This window comes from Sarcophilus harrisii, chromosome 2, assembly GCF_902635505.1.
Source record: "Sarcophilus harrisii chromosome 2, mSarHar1.11, whole genome shotgun sequence".
NCBI lineage: Eukaryota > Metazoa > Chordata > Mammalia > Dasyuromorphia > Dasyuridae > Sarcophilus > Sarcophilus harrisii.
The window spans coordinates 507,374,757-507,397,350 of record NC_045427.1 but is presented as its reverse complement, the minus strand read 5'-3'; the positions used below and the strand labels follow the sequence as shown (position 1 = coordinate 507,397,350).

At 36.6% G+C, this 22,594-nt stretch overlaps 2 protein-coding genes across 5 annotated transcripts in view; one reads left to right on the top strand and one right to left on the bottom strand.

The window, feature by feature from the left end:
* Positions 1 to 7,434: 7,434 nt before the first annotated feature.
* On the bottom strand, positions 7,435 to 15,786 carry C2H15orf65 (chromosome 2 C15orf65 homolog; the record flags this gene model as incomplete). The annotated part of the gene is made up of 3 exons (XM_031949346.1): positions 7,435 to 8,058; positions 14,302 to 14,355; positions 15,343 to 15,786. Coding segments are annotated over 3 exons (855 nt in total), but the record flags the coding sequence as incomplete, so codon positions are not given.
* CCPG1 (cell cycle progression 1) overlaps positions 15,568 to 22,594 on the top strand; it is a 76,342-nt gene continuing 69,315 nt past the window's right edge. For 3 of the 4 annotated variants that reach the window (XM_031955239.1, XM_031955235.1, XM_031955238.1), the window contains exon 1: positions 15,577 to 15,681. The gene's annotated coding sequence lies outside the window, so the exon portion shown is untranslated. Of the gene's footprint in view, positions 15,682 to 22,594 lie in introns of all 4 variants that reach the window. The other variant, XM_031955237.1, reaches the window with a different exon arrangement.

Sequence of the window (22,594 nt, the reverse complement as noted above, 5' to 3'; positions counted from 1 at the left end):
CATCACTCCAGAATAGATTGGTATTTGCTAGAACTCAGCTTCAGTGAATACCCAAAGTGTGACTCTGAATAGAATATTCGAGGCTAGGCAGAAGATATTCTTTGTAATTGCCTTTTGTTAATCTGAGGAACAGGGTTTATATACTCTTTAAACTAGTGTCATGTTAATACTAGCTACCTCCAGGTGATGCCATGTTCATTCCAGGCTTAATACATAAACCATAATTTGACATTTAAGTCCTTAACTATCTTATCCATTTTAATTATCCATACCAAGGTATTTATCAAAACAGAATTGTAAATGGCATAGTTATGATGTTTATCAATACCAACAGAATTGTAAATAGTTGTGATTTTTATCAATACCAAAGTATTTATTGAAACAGTTGCAAATAGTAATTATCAAATCAATATATTTACAAGACAGAATTATGAATAGCAAAATTGTGACACCTTGCTCCTGTCACATGCATTTTCCATCAAGATTATCCTAAATTTATTTCAAGTATGTCTTTCATTCATTGTTAGGGAGGTGGTAAGCCAGTGCTTTGAATTGTTCACCCTTACAGAGAGCAGGTGTCTAGTAATACCTGGACTGGACTCTTCCTGTTCATGGACTTATTCAATATTGGCCCTCTACAGTGGGAACAGTGTTTTAATGACTCAATACAACTAATTAAAAGTCACATAGAATATACTTTTCTCATTTCACATTAAAGAACCCTATCAGAATTAACATTAAAAATTTCTTCATTAGACTATTTGTATTAGGTATTAGACTACTTGTTGACTGAAGAAGGTTGAGTTTGTGGAAAATTATTTTTTTTGCTATGTAAAAATTGATAATGGACAGATAGTGAAGGAAATAGACATGAGAAAGTTGGCCCATGTCCCATTCTAGATCTGGTCCTCATTGATGTGATCTATAGCATGAGGTTTGTCACCAAACGATGGCAGGCACCAAAAGTTAGGGTTTGATCATGTGAAGAATTCACGGTGGCCATTCTCTATGACACAGTATAGATGTATTTGGGGAAATGAGTTGCAGACAAAATGGGAGGATATGGTGGACACTGGGAATGGCAGATGTGAAGTAGAGTTGGGAGAGCATATGAATAACAAGTTCCCCCATGAGGTGAGTGAGAACCATTATCTGGCAGAATGGCCAGAGTTAGCTAGAGGAAAGACACTCTGAGGGAGAGAGAATATCTTAGTGGTCTTAGTCCTGAAGAGAATTTAGCAAAAATGTTCATCATAAGTAGATCTTTTATGGGAGAAATGTAGCCTCAGGGTGTTTTAAGATGCAAACTGAAGAGGGAAGATTGGGGAGCCAGGTGGTGGACCAGGTCCTAGACCTGCCTAAAGATATGCCATCAAGATAGTCTGGGAAAACTTAATTTCTTAACTTATTATATTAAGACAGTCTGGGAAAGCTAAATTCCCATTGGGATTGTCTCAAAGGTTTTTGTGTCTATCTTTAAAGATGCTAACTAGATTGGAGAAAGGATGGAGGAATTAACAGTGGACTACAGACATTGCTGATCAGGATGATAAAGACTACAACCTGAAGAGGGAGGTTCAATTAGACAAGGATGGACCCTAATAGAGAAAAAAGGACAAACCAGGTCCAGAAGGATTAGAGAATGAGAAAAAGAGCGTTGAGGAAACTACCAAGAATGGTGTGAGAGGTCTTCAAAGATTAATAAAGAGGAGGGACAGAATGGAAATGAAGACCTCTCATGGAAATGTGGCTTTGAACTATGCCCTAATTGTGACTTGAAAACTTTGCATTAACAAATTGAGCTATAGATAAAAAGCTGCAGGTGTTTGATTGTCCCCTTCTATTCCCCCCCCCCCCCCTTCTTAATTAGTATTTAAGTACTTCCATGATGGCTTTGGCAGTTCAGGTAACAGAATTCTCTCATCCAAGATTATCTGCTTGTATTGTGGTTCTCTAGAGAAATTTAAATTAAGAGTGTGTTACTCATTAGACTTCCTTTGTTTCTGGGATAGATATCCCCATTTAGAATGTAAGCCTGGACTCCCCCAGACAATGGAAGGAAATGTTGGGGGCGGGGCAGGCTTCTGCATTTAAAGACTATTTAATCTTATGTTTTGAAGTTTGTGCTTTGCACTCCTCTACTGACATCTTTTCTGTTCGGAGTTGCCCTTTCTCAGGAGATTGCAATCTTTTTTTTCCCTTTTTACCTTGAGAATAGTTGATTTTTAATTTGGATAAAAGTCACTGTCTCATGTACTTGATCAATCACAGAATGCTATAAATTTTCAAGAAAGCATAGAAAAAATTCCACAATAATTATTTTTAAAAATAAAGAAATTGTGTAAGAAAAATTAAAAATATAAGTAAGAGCTTTGAATATTCAATGCAAAATTTTAAAAAATCATTTGATTAGAAAAATAATTGAATCCATGATAGAGATTATCACCAAAGAAATAAAAGATTAACAGATTTGGAACACAAAAATATTGAAGTGGAGAAAAATCTGGCAAAAAAAGAATCTGGCCAAAAAAAAAAAGTCAACAATGTTAAAAAGAACATATAAATTCCATATGAGCAAAAATGATTGACTTTGAAGATGGGATGCACAGAAACACTTTATGATCATAAATCTCTCAATAATATAAAAAAAAAAACCTGAATACCATAATGCAGGAAATGTCAGAATTGCAAATATAGATAATAAAACCCTAATTGAAACAATTTAAATATTGTCTTGAGGAAACAACAATACAACTTGTATTTCAGGAGCCTCATAATATACTCTCAACTAATGGAAAATTCCACAATTATATTCCACAAGTACTTAAAGATCTCCTTTTGGTAAGGAGCTACTTTAATTTTCAAGAAGGCTTTATAACTTCCGACCTCTCCCTATGTATGCTCTTTATAAAAAGACTTCTATTATTCACTGTTACAAATATCACGATGTTAATTCATCAAATAAACAATTATATTTATAGAATACATACATTGTGCGAAAACAAATTTAAATATTTAGTAGTTTGGAAGAGAACTGTATGTACCTGGTTTGAAGTAGTTCATAGTGATGAAATTCATTAACAGTATGAAAACCAATGATCCCCTAATTAATGTTGGCAACTTTTAAATGTCTGATTGGAAGTTATTCTTTTGTTTCAGTCCTGTGAATTTTTTAAAACATCAATTGAATATCACCTACTTCAAAATTCTAAATTGACATCCTAAAGCTAATATTTTCCACCCCACTCTACATTCTGTGACTTCATTTGTTAATACAAATCCTAGTGTAGAAACTTTTTCTCACCCATGTAGCTTGAGAATTCATCTGTAATTTATAGTATTAGAAAGGCACTTGAGGTACTGAGAAGTAGGGTTTAGCAATGGTCATTTAGCCAGTAGGTGTCACAGGCAGGATTTGAACCCGTTTTCCTAATTCCAAGACCACCCCAACTACATGCTACCTCATGCTGCCTTTCAACCTAATACATTTTTAAGTTCAGTTTTCCAAAGGGAGAATACTGCTTTTAAATAAGTGTAAATATTTGAGCTCTTTACTTTCACAAGTGAGCATATTCTTTTAAGGGAGTGGTCCCTGAAAATATTCATTACATCACAGAAAAAAGCCAAGTAATGTGATGCTAAATAAATTATAACTGTAAAATGGCAACTCTCCCTCTCTTTATGTAGTGCGAGTTAGTCCCCAGAATGAATCAAAAAGGGAATAATGTTACAGTATTAATAATAAACTATGCCTCAGGATAAGTTTTAAAAGTGAGTTTGAAGACAGATTCAAAGGAAGGAGAGACAAGTTGGAAGATAGCTCCAGAATGGAGGAATAGAAGCATAAAGCTTGGAGAAGGGGAAACTACTTACTTGGAGCTGGAGAAAGGGAAGTATTAAGTAGGGCCAACTTTTATAAAGGGTTAGCCTGCTGGGAAGGAGGCTTTTGGGCTAATCTTAGCATAAAGGTATCTCAGAAGCTGTGATATGGAAATTGCCTTTCACCCCTTCTTCTCACGTACTGACACAAAAGTGGTAACAATATTTCCTTTCCCCTGGAGTTCTGTAGCAAAGATCTAAAACCACTTTGGGAAAGGAAAGAAGGGGTAAGGGAGAGTAGAATAAAATTTGTTTACCTTTATTTTAAATGTTTACTTTGTTTTTTATAAATAGTAGTAACCACTAGTGGGCCAGGGGTCCTCAAGCTATGGCCCATGGGCCACATGCAGCAGCTAAGGACGATTATCCCCCTCACCCAGGGCTATGAAGTTTCTTTATTTAAAGGCCAACAAAACAAAGTTTTTGTTTTTACTATAGTCCAGCCCTCCAACAATCTGAGGGACAGTGAACTGGCCCCCTATTTAAACAGTTTGAGGACCCCTGCGAGAGCCCTTGCTAATTAAGATTGTATTTATTGGGAGTACAGGTGGGAAGAATCAGCTGTGGGAGGGAAATATACTTCACTAAGAGAGATAGGCTTAACACTAACGTGTTTTTTTCAGAAGCCTGCCTCTGACTTAGGTCTTAAAGCTGCCAAAAAGACAAAAAGAAAAAGCTTATCCTAGGAAAATCCCTTTGGCCAATACTCTAGGAATATAAACCCAGTCCTTCAGTAAAACATCTGAGTGTACAAGCTTATATTAGTATTCTAACAGTAATATCTAGCCAATTATTAATGTAATCTTAGTATGCTCATTGCAACTTTTCATAGACTTTGAGGAAATATTCTCCTATTAAAAATATGCTTCTCTTAAGGCACATTTCTTCTGGAACTTATTTGAGCATATTAATTAAACCATACTTCATGTAAGCCTTGCTTCTGATTGGAGTAATTATTGATTTCAGAAAGATGAATTTTATCTTAACCCTTTTTACCAGTATATTAATTACATGTACTTTGTTTTGCTCAAATAACATTTCTTAAATATAGATTCTTACTTTGTGTCGATTAGTGGGAAAGCCATTCTTCTAGTAGTTTTAAGGGTTACAGAAAAATAAATGAAAAGTGGAAAAAATGGCAGCGTCATTCATTGATGGAGGAATGAATTTTAATTCTAGATAAAGTTTCTCTATTTGGAGTAGAAATGAATCCATTAGTGGATTTGGAATTCTCTTTTCCTACAGAAAATAGAAAAGCTGGTTAAATCTGAATATGCTAGCAAGAATGATTTGGGAAAAAGCAAAAAGTTAGCAATTAAGCCTTTCCCAGGAACATCATTTGTGTTTTTCAGTATTTGAGATAGAAATTTTCTTTTAGAAACATTAAAAGGAACATAAGAGACTGGTGCTAGCATAGGGAAACCAATGCTGAGTGAAAAGAAAAAAGGACATCTATTCAAAATTGGGTACTTTATTGCTTGAGACTTTACCACATAATGGAAGTATTGGGCAGAAGCTACTCCCCATCACTTCGAATTTGGTTAAGATCTTAGGATCTTTTGTCTCTGGATGTTAAGACCAGCAAGACAGTTTATAGGTATGAGATTGAAGTAAAGAGGGAGAATTCTGATCTTTTTCATTATGGCATTCCACAGCCCTCCTGCTCCATCTCCTAAATGTTCTTAATGTCAAGTCTCAGCCCTCAGGTGGATCACCACAAACATTAAACACTAAATGCAGGTGCTTAAACATTTCATTTGAGTTTCTCAATCACCCTGGGAAATAAGTAAGATTATTAACCCCATTTTGGGGAGGAAACTGAGGCAGACAATGATTAAGTGATTTGACTTAAGGTCATACAACTAGTAAGTGAAGTCATGAAGTGAAGTGAAGAAGAAAATCTGAATTTTCTTGAATTCAGGCCCAGTGTTCTAAGTGGTGGCACTTAGCTGCCTCTAGAAATAGGATTTTTTTCCCCCCACTGAGGCAGTTGGAGTTAAGTGACCTGCCCAGGGTCCCACAACTAAGAAGTGTTAAATATCTGAGGCCACATTTGAACTCAGGTCCTCCTGACTTCAGGGTTGCTGCTCTATCCACTACACCAACTAGCTGCCCCTAGGAATATAATTATTGAAAATGCCATGTTTCATTCTATACATGCATTATACTCAATGCATTTTATTACAATATTATTACCAGGGTACAGAGGCTAAGGAGACTAGGAAGTTTAACATGATCAGTTCCAATCCAAAATACTTTGTGGGAGGAGACTGTTGCAAATCATACTATCAGTATCAAAATGTTGAAAATACATTATTAATTTATCTAAATAACTCACACAAGTTTTTACCTTTGGGAGTAATGAAATCCATAAATTTTATGTATTGGAAAAATACAATACTTAATACAAGAAATTATATTTGCTACTTGACTCTGGTAAAACATTTTTATTTATCTTAAAAACTATTAAGTTTCAAGGTTTAAATCCTTGTTCTAAATATTTAACAGTTAATGTGAATATGAACTTATTTCCTCTGTATTAGTAACATAGAAGAAATAATTTCTAAACTTTGGTCATAATTTAGTCTTCATCTTTACAGGTAAAGAACCCTGTTTTTTAGTCTTGTCTTTACAATGAAGATCTTTTGATCATTGCTGTTCTCTAGATCTTTTAGAGCTCTTGGTTCAAATCTGAATTCCACCATTTTCTAAATGTCTTGAATAACATTTCATTTCCTTGTCAAATGATAGTATTTCCTCTGCCTATCTCACAGTTATGAGAATAAAATGGGTTTTGAAAACATTATACTGGATAATAGAGTTAGTATAGCCTTTACCAACTATCTGCCTTAGAACTGAGAACAATTTATAGTAACTAGGTGAGATCTTTAAGAATGGAAGTCACAGTAGCAATCTGAGGTTATTTTGGTATGTGTGCAGTGACTGTGCATAAATGACAGGCTACACATTTCAGCCAGATACTTTATGGATACTATTTAGTTTGGTGACTGTCTCTGTGTGTGTGTGTGTGTGTGTGTAAATAGTCTGTCAAATCAAACCATTTTGTTCTGTTCTTTCTGCAACTATTCTTCACTTATGCGTTTGCCATGAAAATGCTTTAACTTTTCAAACTTTGTCTGAAAGGAATTCTCCTACCCTGAATTTCCTCCTATGATCATTTAAAAGCCTATTATTCTAACTCTACTAACATTTTTTTCACCTACACGGTAAAGAGGATTCATTAGTTACTGAAAATTCTATAGAATTATTACATGTTAATGTGAAATCTTTTAGATACTGAACATAGGATAGCAAGTATTTTTAGAAACGGAAGTACTGACACAGTGAATACCTTATAGTTTTTAATTTGCTATGTTGCCTTTTTTAATAAAAACGATTAAAAAATCTCAAAATGGGCATGAATTCTACTTCATCAATTTCTTTAAGCAACTTATAATAAGGATGTTTTATATGTAAATGAGATGATAAAAACATTTTGAAGTTCTTTTCAGGAACACAAATCCAGAGAATAAAGAAATGGCTTAAATAAGGATATAACAAATTTAATTTATTTTATTTTTTTACTTCACCAATTTTGAGGTAACTGCTATTTCTAATATTCCACAGGAGTTGGGTGAGAAACATTAAAATTAAAGATCTGTCATTCAGGTAAGAAGACAATTACCTTAACTACCTGGATTATTCATTTAAAGTATCTTCAATGTGGTCCAAATATTTTTGTTACATGAATGACTTTTAGCCCTAACATTAAATGCTTATTTTTCCAAAGTGAAAATTTCCCCATAAATACAAATAGTATTTTCATAGAGTGTGTTGAAAATTTGGAAAGTCAATGACTCTGCCTCTGTCAAGAACAGTGTTCAGATAATTATTCTGAAACATTCCAGTCAGTTTAAGGTGATTTGTAAATGTATTACTTTTTGGGAAAAAGTTGCAAGGAAGAAATGGTGGTATAGGTGTTATTTCACCATAACCCCCTGAAGTTGTTTTATACATGATCATCTGAGGTTTTGACAATGTAGTACATGTTTGGAGAGTAGGTGGATCCAACATACAGGAAAATACAGGATTGCCTGGATTTACACAGGGAGGAAGGTCTAAGGGTTTTGGTTGCTTCTTTGGAGGCAATTTCTTCTTAGGTGAAGTAATTTTCTTTTCCTAAAAGATAAATACATCATATTATTCTCAAAGAGTTTGATAAATAGGCCTATTCTACTTGACAAAGTCAATTCAATAAATATTAAGTACCTGCCATGTGTAAAGCATTTTGAGAAGTACTAGGTATATAAAAAAAAGTACTACTTCTTGTCCCCAAAGAGCTTATATCCTACTTAATATAATATGATCACATAAGGCAAGATAGGGAAGAAAGGAGGAAACAAATGATTTTGTAATGTTTAATGGGGTAAAGAGAGAGCACTAAGAGGCAGAGAGGAAATATTATGGACAGCCACACAGCCCAAGAATCACCTAAGCTAAATTGTAAAGGAAGAGAAGGATTTTGAAAGGTAAAGTTGAAAAAAAGTGTATTTTTAGGCTTGGAGCACAGTTTATGTTTACAAATATAGGTGGGAAGATATATTAAATTCAGAAAACAGAGTAATCTTGTTTAGCTGGAATATAGGGAATATATATGAATGTAGAGTAATGTGAAACAGGGACAGAAAGGGTTGTTTGAACCAGAACATAGAGGGCCTCTATTTTTTTCCTAGAAGCAATATGGACTAATTGAAGAACAAGAGAATAAGCAACCTAATCAGACTTGTGCATTAGGAAATATGACATCTATATGGAGGAGGATTAGCTATGAGTGGGGGAAAATGAGGGTAGGAAAAGCAATTATGAGGCTGTTGTAGAGGTCCAGGTAGGAGCAGATAAAGTTCAGAACTAGGGTGATAAGCATGTGATTAGGGAGAAGGCATTCTAGAGATATTGTGGAGGTAAAATTGTGATAGGTTTTGACAACTGAATACAATTTTTAATTAAATTTTTTGACAATTAACAGAAATATATTTTCTCTTTCTTCTACCCCCGTTGAAAAAATAAAAAAGTCTTGTGACAAATATATATAATCAAATGTAATATTTGTCAATATTATCAAATATATAATCAAATATAATCAAAAATCAAAATGATTTTTTGCATTTTGTGTGTTTGTATTTATCATCCTATACTATTAAGTTCAACTCCTTTATCAGGAGGTGGGAACAATGCTTTATCACTGGTCTTCTAGACTCATAGCTGGACATTGCTTGATAAGAATTTTTTTTTTTCTGAAACAATTGGGGTTGTGACTTGCCTAGGGTCACACAGCTAGGAAGAGTTAAGTATCTGAGGCCAAATTTGAACTCAGGTCCTCCTGACTTCAGGGCTGGTGCTCTATTCATTGCACTACCTAGCTGTCCCTTGAGTATTCTTAAAAGCTTTTGATTACTTCCTTTTACAGCATTGTTACTGTACAAGTTATTCTTCTGTTCATTTTACTCTGCAATCTTTCCAGTTTTCATTGAAACTATTCCTTTCTTCACTTCTTGGAGCACAATAGTTTTGTTACATTCACATAATCATAATTTTTTCAGCCATTCTCCAACTGATCAACACCTCTTTAGTTTTCAGTTCTTTGCTACTACAAAAAGAACTTCTACAAATATTTTCATAATATGTATAGGTCCTTTAATTTCTTTGGAGCTATAGACCTAGTAGTGGTATCACTTGGGGTAAAGGGTGTTAATGCAGAGTTTAATAACTTTTGGGGCATAGTTCCAAGTTGTTTTTTAGAATGGCTGTACTAATTCACAGCTCTACTAACATTGCCTTAAGGTGCTTGATTTTTTTTAACTCCTTCAATAGTTGTCATTTTCCCTTTTTGGAGGTCAACTTTGCCAATCTGATGAGTTTGAGGTAGAATTTCTGTTACTTTAATTTTTGTGGTTTAGTTGTTTCAGTCATGTTTGATTCTTTGTGACTGTGTTTGTAATTTTTTTTTAGGTTTTTTTTTTTTTATTTTTGGCAAAAATACTGGAGTGGTTTGCCATTTCTTTCTTTAGCTCATTTTATAGATGAGGAAATTGAGGCAAACAAGGTTAAGTGACTTACCCAGGATCACATAGATAGTACTTAAGGCCAGATTTGTACTCAGGAAGATGGTATCTTCCTGACTCCAGACCTAGCATCTATCCATTGTGCCACCTAGCTGCCCATAACTTTGATTTGAATTTTTCAAATTATTAGTTATTTGGAACATTTTTTTCATATGCTATATATAGCTTTAATTTCTTCCTTTGAAAACTGCCTGTTCATATTCTTTTTACTATCAACTGGGAACAACTGAATGGGTCCAGAAAGAGAGAGAAAAGTTGAGAATAACTTTGAGATTATGAATTTGTATGACTGAGAGATTGGTAGTACCTTCTTTGAATATAGAGATTCTTCTAGGGAGGATAGGTTCAGTTGGGACAATGAATTTAATTATGGCATTTTAGATGCTAATGGGACATACAGGTATAGGTATATGACAAGCAACTGACAGTACAGACTAGAATTCAGGAATTCAATTAAGCTTATATAGATTTATAAGAAATATATTAAATATGTAGATTTCTAAAAAAAAAAAAAAACTTTGGATAAGAAAGTGGGTAGTTAGGTTATCTGATGGAGAGATATAGGGGAACAGTATCATGCACTTGAGGAGAAATAAAGTGAATTTATTGGGGAGACAGAGATAAAAGTAAAAGTCTTTCCTTATGAGAAGAGGATGCTGGGGACATAGAGACAAAAGTGAAAGTCTTTTCCTGTGAAGACTTTACAATCTAGCTGAGGGAGATAACATAAAAGAACATACAAATTATACACATGTCCTTTTCTAGGGAATGCAGTAACATAGGGGGATAAAGAAAGACTTCATGTAGAAGGTAGACCTTGAGCTGAGCCATGAAGGAAAATTAAGAGTTTCAAAGAGGTGGATGAGGGGGGAATGCATTTGATATAGAGAAGCTATTTGAGTGTGGTGTGTGTAAGAAAATGATCATCTGGGTTGGACTACAATATGCATGAAAGGAAGTTATATTTAATAAGGCTAAGACTTTAAATGCCAAATACTTGCTGCTACAGAAAATAAGAGGTAGTCTTTTGAGTAGGGAATTACATGATCAGATTTGTACTCAAGGAAAATTGCTTCAGTTTTTGTGTGGAACATGGACTGGGGCAAAAAGAAAGGCCTGGGAGAGGAGACCAATTAAAAGGTTACTACAGTAGTCCAGGCAAGAAGTAATAAAGACCTAAACTAAGGTTGTAGCCATGTGAGTAGAGAAAAGGAATCATATCCAAGTGAAGTTGTAAAGGTAAAAATGACAATAGACTGAATATATGAATTAGTGATAATGAGGATTCAAGATTAAATGATGCAAAAGATAGAGCATTGGGCTTGGAGTCAGAAAGCCACAAGCTATATGATTCTGGGCAAGTCACTTAACCCCTATTGGCTTTATTTCCTCATCTATAAAGTGGAAACACTGGAGAAGGAAACGGCAAACCAGTTTTTGTTTTTTTTTTGTTTTTTTTAACAGACTTTCATGTAGAATTAGACATAGCTGAATGACTGAACTGTGATGACCGAGTATTTTAAAATCAACCGGAGTCAGGAATTCAGGTTAGGGGAAAATTGTCAATCTTTATTCTCAGTGAAGAAAGATCGGAGGTGGAAGAGAATGGGCAATAGCAATGTGTGCAGCTGAGTTAAGAAGCTAGCTAGACCAGAAGCCACATGACCAGCCGCTACCAGAATAGAACCCAGGCCCAATCTCTCCCAGCCTCTCTTCCTGTCTTTCTGCCTCCACCCACCAAAATCGTCATTTCCTATACAACACATCAGGACTTGCACAGAGAGTGGGAGGGGGCCATTCTTTATCCAAGCATGTATATTAATAGAGTATAGTCCAATTACTATTTAGCCTCATGTACTTGGGACCTCAGTGCATCAACTCAAGCCTTACATTACACTGAACAACAAGTGAACCTTCTTTACTAGAAAAATGGTGGTACCCTTGACAGAAATGAAGACGTTCAGAAGAGGGACAGATTTGGGGGAGAAGAGAATGAGTTCTGCTTTTGACAGGTTGAGTTTGAGATATCTTTGAGATATCCAGTATGAAATATCCAATAGACAATTGGTGATATGAAATTGGAGTACGCATAAACTGGGAGTCCCCTGTTATATAGAGATAACTGAACCCATGGGAACTAATAATGTCACAGAGTGAGAAAATGTAGAGAAGGGAAGAAAGTATCCAGAACAAAGTCTTGGTGTACCGTTCTTTTTGGTAGAAATAGTAGAAGTAACTTAAACCTTGAATTGTTTCTTGTGTTATTATTGCTCTCTTGACCAATGGTCATGGACCTTTTTTGATCCTCCTCTCTTTCCATATTTTTGTCATCTTTGGTTCATAGCGAGATTTAACATTCTTAAAGCTATTGTCTGTTCTTGCTTTTTCTTTTTCTGCATATCTTTTTTTAAGTTCATGAATTCCTTCATGTTCTTAAAACAGCTGTTCCTTCCTATTTCTATTTTTCTCTAACTCTTGCCTTCTTTTAGCTGAGGAAAATAACATCGGTGTCATTGAAGGGTTTCAGTTTCCTAAGCCCTCATCATCTCTAGCAATGCTTTCCATGTTCCTTCTACCCATATAATTTGTTTCCATGTGAATCCATAGAACAGAATTGTATGATAATTTTAAAAATAATCTAGTGAAGCTCTAAAAAGCTTTATAGACATTTATATGTATATAAAATAAAAAAACAGTCTGGCTTCATTAGCAATGGTTCATCCTGTATTAATCTTTTTATATTTTTTGACGGTTTCTAAGGAACTGGTACAATATAGACAATTTTAGCAAAATATTTGAGTTTCTTGTGCTTTATTGACAAGATGTAAAGAAATATCCCCACTGAAAATCCCTGTTCTCCTATCTTTCTCTTTTCCCCCAGATCATCATCATTGCTCTGGGTTTGTCTTCTTTCCTCATAGGCTCATCATAAAATTCTTCTGGCCCTCCATACTTGTGTGAAATGAGATCCTTGGGCCTCAATAATCGTCATGGCAATTCCTGTGACCAACCACAGTAGTAGATTGCCTGAAAACTTTCTTTTTGAGTCACTTGGGCCTTCTAAGATGGTTTTTATTTTTTTTTTTTTAGTAACATAAAAGAATGGTCTTCACAAGAGAGGAGCAAAAGAGATGAGTTATTTTCTTTGAGAGCACTTGGTTTGTGTACTAGAAGTTGGAAAAAATGTGAGAGAAAGCACCTAAAAGAGGAAAGGAGTTTGCAAACAAAAGACCATTGATTCTAGAGGATTTTTCCCAGGGCACAAATGATGTCTAGATCAAATGATACAATAATTAATTATGCATTGATTTTTATGCATTCTTTAGTGCATCCCTGAAAAAAAATCTCTGAAGCATTGTTTGAAACAGTGAAAATCTGCAACAATGTTGTACAGTTAAGAATTGGGGGTAGCAGATGTGAAGGAAAAAAAAAAGTACTTCAGCTATGGCAACTATCTGGCTAATAGAATAGAATAGAAATATTTAATAAATATTTAAGATTTCAAATAGCTGAAATAATTAACAGTAAGAGTTAAGCTCTTAGTAAATCTTTAATGCAACCCAACAAGCATGATATAATTATACATTTATTTTGAGGGAAGTAGGGAAACTATCACCCAAAATAGTAAGAGGCATGGCTATCTCACAAATACTTCACTCTATACTAAACTTAATAAAAGCTTATACTTTCATATCTACTACTTTAGCTTTCCTTAAACTACGAAAAGTAGTAAGATTAATTTTACTTTACAGCATAAGGGAATTGATTCATAAACATGTACATTATTGTCTAAAGTCACCCAGCTGGTTAGCACTTAGAAAAAGATCTCCCAGGTCTGAAACTTGTGCTTTTTTACCCTAGACTATCCTGAATTAGCTGTCTATATAATATTTCTGGATAAGTGCTACAGCTAAACTTTCCTGACAGATTCTGGAATTATTCCAACTCTAAGTTGCCTAATCTTTACTAGGTGAGGGTTATCAGATACTTTGTTGTCCAGGAAGAGGAAAAGGAATATACAAGGTAAGCAGTTTTAGTTAGGTATACCTAAGGTGGCTGTTTTTCATAATATATGAAGTTGTACATCTGTAATTCCTGAAGAATATCAGTGGATATAAAAGTATATGCATTCTACTATATGTTTTGCAGCATATGTGTCTAAAAGTGTAAACTCTTTGAGTGTGCAAGGTATTGTATATGGAACTTAATAATATAGAATTGAAATGTTTTATCTTTGTATCTTTAGGGTCTAGCCCACAGTAGATGCTTAGTAAAACTTGGTTTAATCAATTAAACTTACTATATCTGCTTTAGACTTGGTGGGACAATCCAGTTCATTCAAAACAGGAAGCTTCTATAAAATTTAGACCAAAGAATTATTTGCAGTTTTTATTTATTTTTTCTTACATTGTTAATTCAGTATATAAGCGCTGAACATATTTAACCCTTAACATTTAGGCTTTGGTTTTTAAAAGTACAATTTAATTACCAGTAATTTCTATTTTATCATGAAATTTTTATGTGACATCATAACAGAACAGTTATGATAGAATGTTAGTGCTGAAAGGGGAAGGGTCTTCCGGCAATGGATCCAGTGCTCTTTTCAGTTTACCTTAGATATCATGTCAGCAGCTGCTGGGCCTTACGGAAAGACAATAATATTTTAAATTACATTTTAAATATTATATCTTTCGGAAGGACCTTCAAAGTGAAAACTGTGTTGATATTTACCAGGGCATTTTAAGGTACGAGTTCATCTTTCGCTAACAACGTATCTCCCCCACCTCCATCCCCATTTGTTTTCTTTGCCTTGGCTCTAAAACGCGGCAGGACAAACTCCTTAACCTTCTATTCCATAGCCACTGAACTTCGCACAAACTACGCAATCCATTTTTTTGTGCGCATCGTGTTCACTATGCTCTTCACGCTGGGAATGAAAGGTTGGCGGTTCTGTCAGCCAACACAAATTGATTTTTTGGAGCAAATTCGCTCTTCCCCCCCCCCCCCCCCCCAGCCACGCACAGCCGCACCGCGCTCCCAATCCTCCGTCGCCCATCCCTCCAACCAGCCAGCCCAGTCCCATCCTCCAAAGTCTTTTCTAGAAGGAAGTCTCACCATTTCCTTTAATCTCTTCAATATACTAAATATAGCCAGCTGTGGTCCGGCGGGGAGGCGGCCAAAAGAGCCCTACCCGCTACAGCACTAGAAGCCTCGCCACACCCCCAGGAAGCCGAATAAGAGATCCGGCTCTCGAGATCAATCTGAGTAAAATAGATACAATCAGAGCCGGGGAAGTCCCCGAACCCGTTTCCATAACAACGAGCTCGGGCGCCCTTTTTACCGCTAAGACCCGGATGTTGTGATCGCACAGCTGACTCTCTGGGCGAGCCGGGGCTTCCTGATGTCGCCCAACGGCGAGGCCGCATTGCTCTATGGGAATAGTAGTTCTTCGACTCCACCTTCCCTCAAAGACGGATTGAAGGGGGACTACAAGTCCCAGTATGCTCTTCGGCGCCACCGCCGGTCGCTTCTGTCCCCTCAGCAGCAGGAGCCTGTGAAGCAGGTTGTTGTTTTTATGAGAGGCGTCACTGGGCACCTGAGCCTCGGATCGCCGCCAGCACGACTGCCAGCGCTGGCTTCGGGAGGTGGCCCTCGCCACTTTCAGGTACGAGTAGCGCAGGTACGTTGGGGTTCTCCTGGAGACTCCGGGTACTGTTTCTGCCGGAGGCAGGCACTCTCCCCAGCGCCCCCCGGGGTCGACTCGGGCTGGGGTTGCAGCCCCGGTTTACTCGGGGTCTCCGGGGAGAGGCTCCGGGCTGTGCGCATCTATGTGTGCCAACATTTCGGGTGTCTGGCGACCCCTCTGGGGGCCTGTAGTTTGAACTTATGGAAAAAGAAAAGAGGTTTCCAACTAATTTTCCTTCCCTAAACTGGGACGAAGCCTGTGGGATCCATATGGAGCGGAGTTTAACGCTCCGCCAAGCCCGCGGGTCCTGCAGATGGAATTTGCTTTTTGAATCTTGTTTTTTCTGTAACCGAAATCAGTCTGGAATGGGGGCTGCAGCTTCCACCCGGACCCGCGGGCCGCCGTCGGAACTGCGGGGGCGGGAGGGAGTGGGAAGCTCGCTCGTTTCTTCGGTTTTCAGTCAGCCCAGCCTCCATTTATTTACAACTTCTTGCTGCGCCCCAGTGCTGAAGGATGTTCAAATCCTCAGGGCGACGGAGCTCTCTTGGGGCTGCATTCCCACCCTCTTTGGCTGTTCACCTCTTTGCCCTTGTACGAGCTTGCTCATCCCCCCAGGTTAGGTTTCTCCCTTGAAGGAAACTCACAAGCCTTTAAGCCCCTACTATGTGCTCTTCCTCGCGCTAAGGCTCTGGGGATACAAGTAAGGAAATTGGAGGCTCGTTGTTGTTTTCGAAGAGCTCGTTTTCTTTTGGGAGAATACCTGGGCTGTGATAATAGCACAATTTGCAACCTAAATACAAGGTGAGTGGGGGAAGGGAAGTAACGACTTAGAGACTCCAAGAAAGGCCTCAAGGGAAGCAGCCCTTGGTGTGAGTGGGTAGGGAGGTGAGTCTGAGGTGCAGAGGGAGAGAGTATTCTAGACATGGCAGGTTAGCCTGTGCAAAGCTACAGAAGCCAGAAATATGTTGTACAACAAAGTGCAAGTAGAGTGGTTGGACCAAAAGTGATCATGAAAATGTTACCATCTCAGAAAGATAGGTTGAATTCAGACAGAAGAGTATCTCACAGCTCCAGTTTTCCCAGACTGTCAGGTCAACAAGCATTTATTAGGTATCAGACTGTGCACAGAGGATGAAAAGAAAGATGAAAATAGACCCTGCTGTTAAGAATATCAATCTAATGGGATACAAATAGAGGACTTTGTATCAGAAAGATAATGGTGAGTCACTGATACTTATTAAAATGGGAAATGAGGGGTCATGCATAATCAGTTCCACACTTTAGGAATATAAATGTGTATGGATTGAAGAAAGGAGTCTTGAAGCAAGGACACCATCAGTTTTGAAATAGTTCAGTCAGAGGAAATGAAGGACTTGAATTAAAGTGGTGTGATAGGTGAGCAAATGGAGATATTGGGAAGTGAAATAACAAGACTTGACAAATTAGATATTGATTGGATATTGAGATATGAGAATGATAAATTTGGCATTTTACTTAAATTAGTGAACCTGGGCAGTTGGAGATGGGTGGGGCCCTCAGCAGAAATAAGGAAGTTGGAGATGAGAAGAAAACCACAAGTTTTGCTTTGCCTTTTTTTTTTTTTTTTTTTTTTTTAGACAATTGGTTATAAGTGATTTTTCCCACAGTCACCCAACTAGTAAGTGTTAAGTGTCTTGAGGCTGGGTTTGAACTCAGATCCTTCCTGATTGTCCACTGTACCGTTTAGCTGCCCCAAGTTATATTTTGGACATGCCTAATCCAACATGTCTGTGGAACATCCAAGTGTGCTAGGGACCACTAAATACAGCAATTTAAAGAGCATTGTTAAGTTGGAGAATCCTATCCCCATCTAATGGGGAAATAAACCAGACTGTAATGGATGGATGGTGAAAATGTGGAGGACTGCCTATATGACCTTGAGCAAGTCATTTTAATCTTGTGAGGCTTCCAGATCTAGATCTATGGACTTTCCTGAATTCCCTAGCGAGAACTAATTGTTTCTCTTCTCCTAGCTTTAGGCTTGTCCCAAGTACTCTTTAATTAAAGTGCCTTCTTTCTTTGAATATTTCCTATTTATCCTGAATATAGCTTGTTTGTAAATATTTGTTTGCTTGTTCTTTCCTGTATTAAATTGTGAGCTCCTTGAGTCAGAGATTGCCTTACTTATTTTTGTGTCCCTGATTTTAGCACAGTGCCTAGCACTTAATAGGTGCTTAATAAATGTTTGACTGATTTTGTTTCCTGGCCTATTAGGACTAGAACTGGGAGGGATTTTCAAAGGCCATCTAGAACATCCCTCTTATTTTACACTTGAGAAAACTGATCAGCCCAAAGAGGTTAAGTGACTTCCCTTAAGAAAGCAGAACTGAAAAGAGTTCATCAATGGCTCTCCTTTGTAAAACTCCCTTTTGCACTTTTACAAAATACCTTTTTATCAAAGATTATGTGCACCTTGTATTTCTTCCACTAAACTTAGTACTCTTTGAAATTAAGGACTTTATCTTTTCATCTTTTATTTCTTTTTCTTACTGCATCTAATGCTGAAAGCTAGATTATTTGTTGGATGAATAAATGTTTTATTGTACTGAATAGGAGAAATTTTGATGGATAGACTACTAAGAACCTGACAAAATAGTCTTAATAGCCATCCTAGGCAATTGCTTATATATAGAGTTCAAATTCAGGGGATTTAGGATTAGCTGTTATGATACTTATAACTCAAGTTTCTTACAAAAGAGTGACTTGAGTCTTTTATACTTTCTTATCCCATTATTTCAGTAACTCAAGTTTTCATCCTCTACCCCTTATTCTCTTTCTTATTACTCTTATCCAGTCTGTTGCCCTTTCCTTTTGATTCTACTTTTACAACATTTCTCATAAATGTCCACTTCTCTCTTCAAGCAAGAGTACCACCTGGATGCAAACTCTCATAAACTTATGCCCAGGCTAGTCAAATAGTCTGCCATTTGGCTAATCTGTTGAAATTCTATCCCTACAATCCATCCTACATTCAACTGTCAAAGTGATTTTCCTAAAGTTGAGGTCTGGCCATCTTACTAACCTATCCAACAAATTCCAGAGGCTCCCTGTTGTTTCTAAGGTCAGAGGTAAAACAAAACAAAACAAAACAAAAAACAAAAAAACTTTGGCCTTTAAAGCCCTTTCTTCCTTTTTGATTTTAGACTTTTATTCTTCTTCTCATCCTAGGTAAATCAGTGATACTTCATCTCCCAAGCCATGCATTTTCACTCACCGTTTTATGTTAAAAATTCTCTCCTTCCTCAAATTCTTCTTTTGGCTTGGCTTTTGGCTTCCCCAGCTCTTAGCTGAAATCCCATCTGCCTGAAACCTTTCCTGGTTGCCTCTGAGATGATTCTCAGTTTTTCCTGAACGTATTTTATTTGTTCATAATTGTTTCTATGTTATTTAAAACTACTGGGAGTGGTTTTACCTTGTTTATTTTTTCCCCCAATATCCCAGAACCTAGAACACAATAAATGCTTATGGAATGATTGCTCTTTCTCTTTTGAAACACTGTGTGGATTAAAGACTTGGGATACTATTTTATCTCCAAAATTGCTTAGGACTAGTCTTACCTTGAATCTCTTTGACTACAAATTTTAAGAACCTCTTCAACAATTTAAAATACCTCTATCTTTCCTCCTCCTGGCACTTTGCCTGTATCCCTAGCAATATAAAAGCTAACCAAAACAGCCCCTACCCTCTAGGAGTTTACCTTCTGTTGAGAAAAAACAAAACAAAACATTTTTATCCTTTCGGGTTTACTTTCTTTCGGGGTAGACCATTTATAGATACAAGTAAATTTAAGTTTTGGATGTTGGTGGTATAGAAGGTACTAGCAGCTGAGGTTGGGGGTGAAGGGAAGAGGGCTCCACAGGATCCAAGAAAGTTTCCAGTAGGTTATATTTAACTGAGCTTTGAAGCTGGCTAGGGGCTCTGAGAGGCTGAAGTGAGGTGGGAATGTATTCTTGTCATGGGGCACAGTCTTTTCAAAGGCATGGGGTTGGAAGATGGAATGGCATGTATGACAGACAATCCATTTTGGGTGGAATGGAGTGTTCAGGAAGGGGAATAACATACAGTAAATCTGGGACTTTAAAAATCAGAGTCATATATATCTTAATCTAAAAGTGCCAGGAGGCCAGAGGAGGTTTTTGAATATGGGAGTGACATGATTAGAGATAGACTTTGGGGTTCTTATTTTGACAGCTGATAAATTGATGCCTCCTGTCAAAGGCTAACCCCCTCTATCCAACTCTTGATCTTCTCTCCTCCTTGAACTCATTCCACTGAGCATTTATTCTTCCATCTCTTTCTCATCTCTCTCCTCTCAGCCTGCAAACAAAACAAAATTAAAAATTAGCTAGTCTTCATATCTCATTGATTCAGAACTAGAAAGGGCCTTAAAGGTTGCCTGGTCCAACTTCATTTCACAAATGAGGAAACTAAGACCTAGGGAAATTGAATGACTTGCCCAAGATCACAATCAGCAATTGGCAAAGCTGAGGATCTGAACCCAGTCCTTTAGTGTTCTTTGCACTAGTGATAGTCTAGGAAAGAAATGATGAGAGTGGATGCTGTGTTAGTAGAGAGAAAGAGCTGACTAGAAAGGATGGGTGAGGGAAGGATGGTGAAAAGAGCAATGACTAGAGTCAGGATCTTGGTTTAAATTAAAACTAGTTTTCATCTTCCTCTCATTCTCTAGATAAGTGTGTATGCTAAGGCTCTGTCTTGGGTCCTTTTCTTTTTTCTTTCTATATAATCTCATAGCAATCTCATCCATTTCTTACACACACACACACACACACACACACACACACCCTTCAGTTTTCCCCTTGAGTTCCTCTTCATCATTTTCAATTGTTTACTTAACTATTTCCACATAAGATTTTACACTAATACCTTAAACACTATGTTCAAATTAAACTAATCATTTCACTACATTCCCCCCTCTCCCTAACTTGTTAGTAAAATGGATAGCACCTCTATCCTATAAGGGGCTTAAAGACAAATCCTCTTTCTCACTTTAGTACAATTAATTGCCAATATTCATTGAGTCTACCTGTACAATATTTTCCCTGTGTCATCTCCTTTTTCATTTATTTTGGAATTGGAAGTGATTTCAGGAATCTTTCACTCTAACCCTTCCATTTTATACTGAGGAAATAAAACTGCTCAGAGGTAAAGTAGTGTCCCAGGGCAACTAGCTAATAAGAAATATAGCACGTTCTCTGTTTTCAAATGTAGTGCTTTCATCTGTTATTACCATCCTAATTTAGGACCTCATTTATGTCTTTCTGGGATCTTAGAATAGCTTCCTAACTAGCCTTCCTCTTTCTAGTATATCTCATCTTTTCATTCAATAGTTGCCAAAGTAATCTTCTTAATGCATCAGGGCATGCCCTTGTTCTGAATTCAGTGCCTCTTTTATATGATAAAATACCTAACTCTGGCATTTTGACCAGTCTGGCTCTAATATACTTTTCTAGGTTTATTTCACTCAACTCCATATACCCACAATGGCAGGGATTCTTAACCTTTTTTTTTTTTTTTTTAAAGGTCATGGACCCTTTGGCAGTCAAGTAAAAACTATGGACTCTTTTTCAGAATAAGATTTTTAAATGCAAAATAAAATATACAAGATTACAAAAGAAATTAATTATAATAAAATGCAGTTATCATCTGAAGTCATAAAGTCATATTATGTCTTTATAGTCTTAGGAGAATAGAAAGGGAGGAGGAAAATGAGTTGGGAGCAGGAAAAGGAAAGTTTGAAGAAATTACAAGACATGGATTCAAACAAAAAGGCAGCTGACACTTAAATCTCATTCTCATATGAAAGGGTCAAAGTTCACACGATTAGGTACAGAAATATATTTTATTCAACAGGGAATAGGAGAGAAATGGGAGAAAGGAGAGGGGAAGTAAAAGGAGTATAGATTAAAGGAATTTTTATATCTAAGTAAAACAAACTCTTAAGGATGTACAAAAATATTTATAACCATTTTCTATCATGGCAAAGAATTGGAATCTGAGGGGGTGCCCATTCATTGAGCAATGAATGACCAAATAAATTATGGTTGTAAAATGTGATGAAATGCAGTTGTGCTATAAGAAATGGTGGTTTTGGAGGAACCTGAAGAGGCTTTTCTACTTGCCTGAAATTCACTCCTTACGTATCTCCAAATGTTATTCAGTTTTGGGCTTTCAAGTCCCAGGCACATACCATCTACACCAGGAAGCTTCCACCTCTTCCATGCAAGTTAAAAAATAGTTTTTTAAAAAATAGTTCAGGGCAGCTAGGTGGTACAATGGATAGAGCACCAGCCCTGAAGTCAGGAGGACCTGAGTTCAAATGTGGCCTCTCAGACACTTAACACTTCCTAGCTGTGGGACCCTGGGCAAGTCACTTACCCCCAATTGCGTCAGGGAAAGAAAGTGGTTCATATTTTATTATTTTCAAGTAACAAATGTGTTTTTTAAATTATTGTCTCTCCTCTTATATGCCACAATGAGCAGGTTTAAAAACAAATCAAATCCCCATATTAGTCCCGAACATTAGAAATGTTTGGCTCTTTCTGAATTTAAAATTCATTGCTTCTCTGTCAGGTTTTGAATAGTGTTTTCTTCCTTGATTCTTTTGGATTCATGATTTATTGTTGTTGTTCTCACATTTTCTTAGAACACTTTAACTGAATCACTCCTTTGCTATAATCACATTTTACTTTATGTTATGCTTATTTGTGTATATGTCTTCTAGATAGATACTGTGTTTTTTTCCATCTTTTATCTTTGTATTTAGCAGTATTTAATTTTAACAATAACTTATGTTGATATGAGATCCTTAATAATACTATAAGGTCCGATGTTTTGTAAAATGCTTACA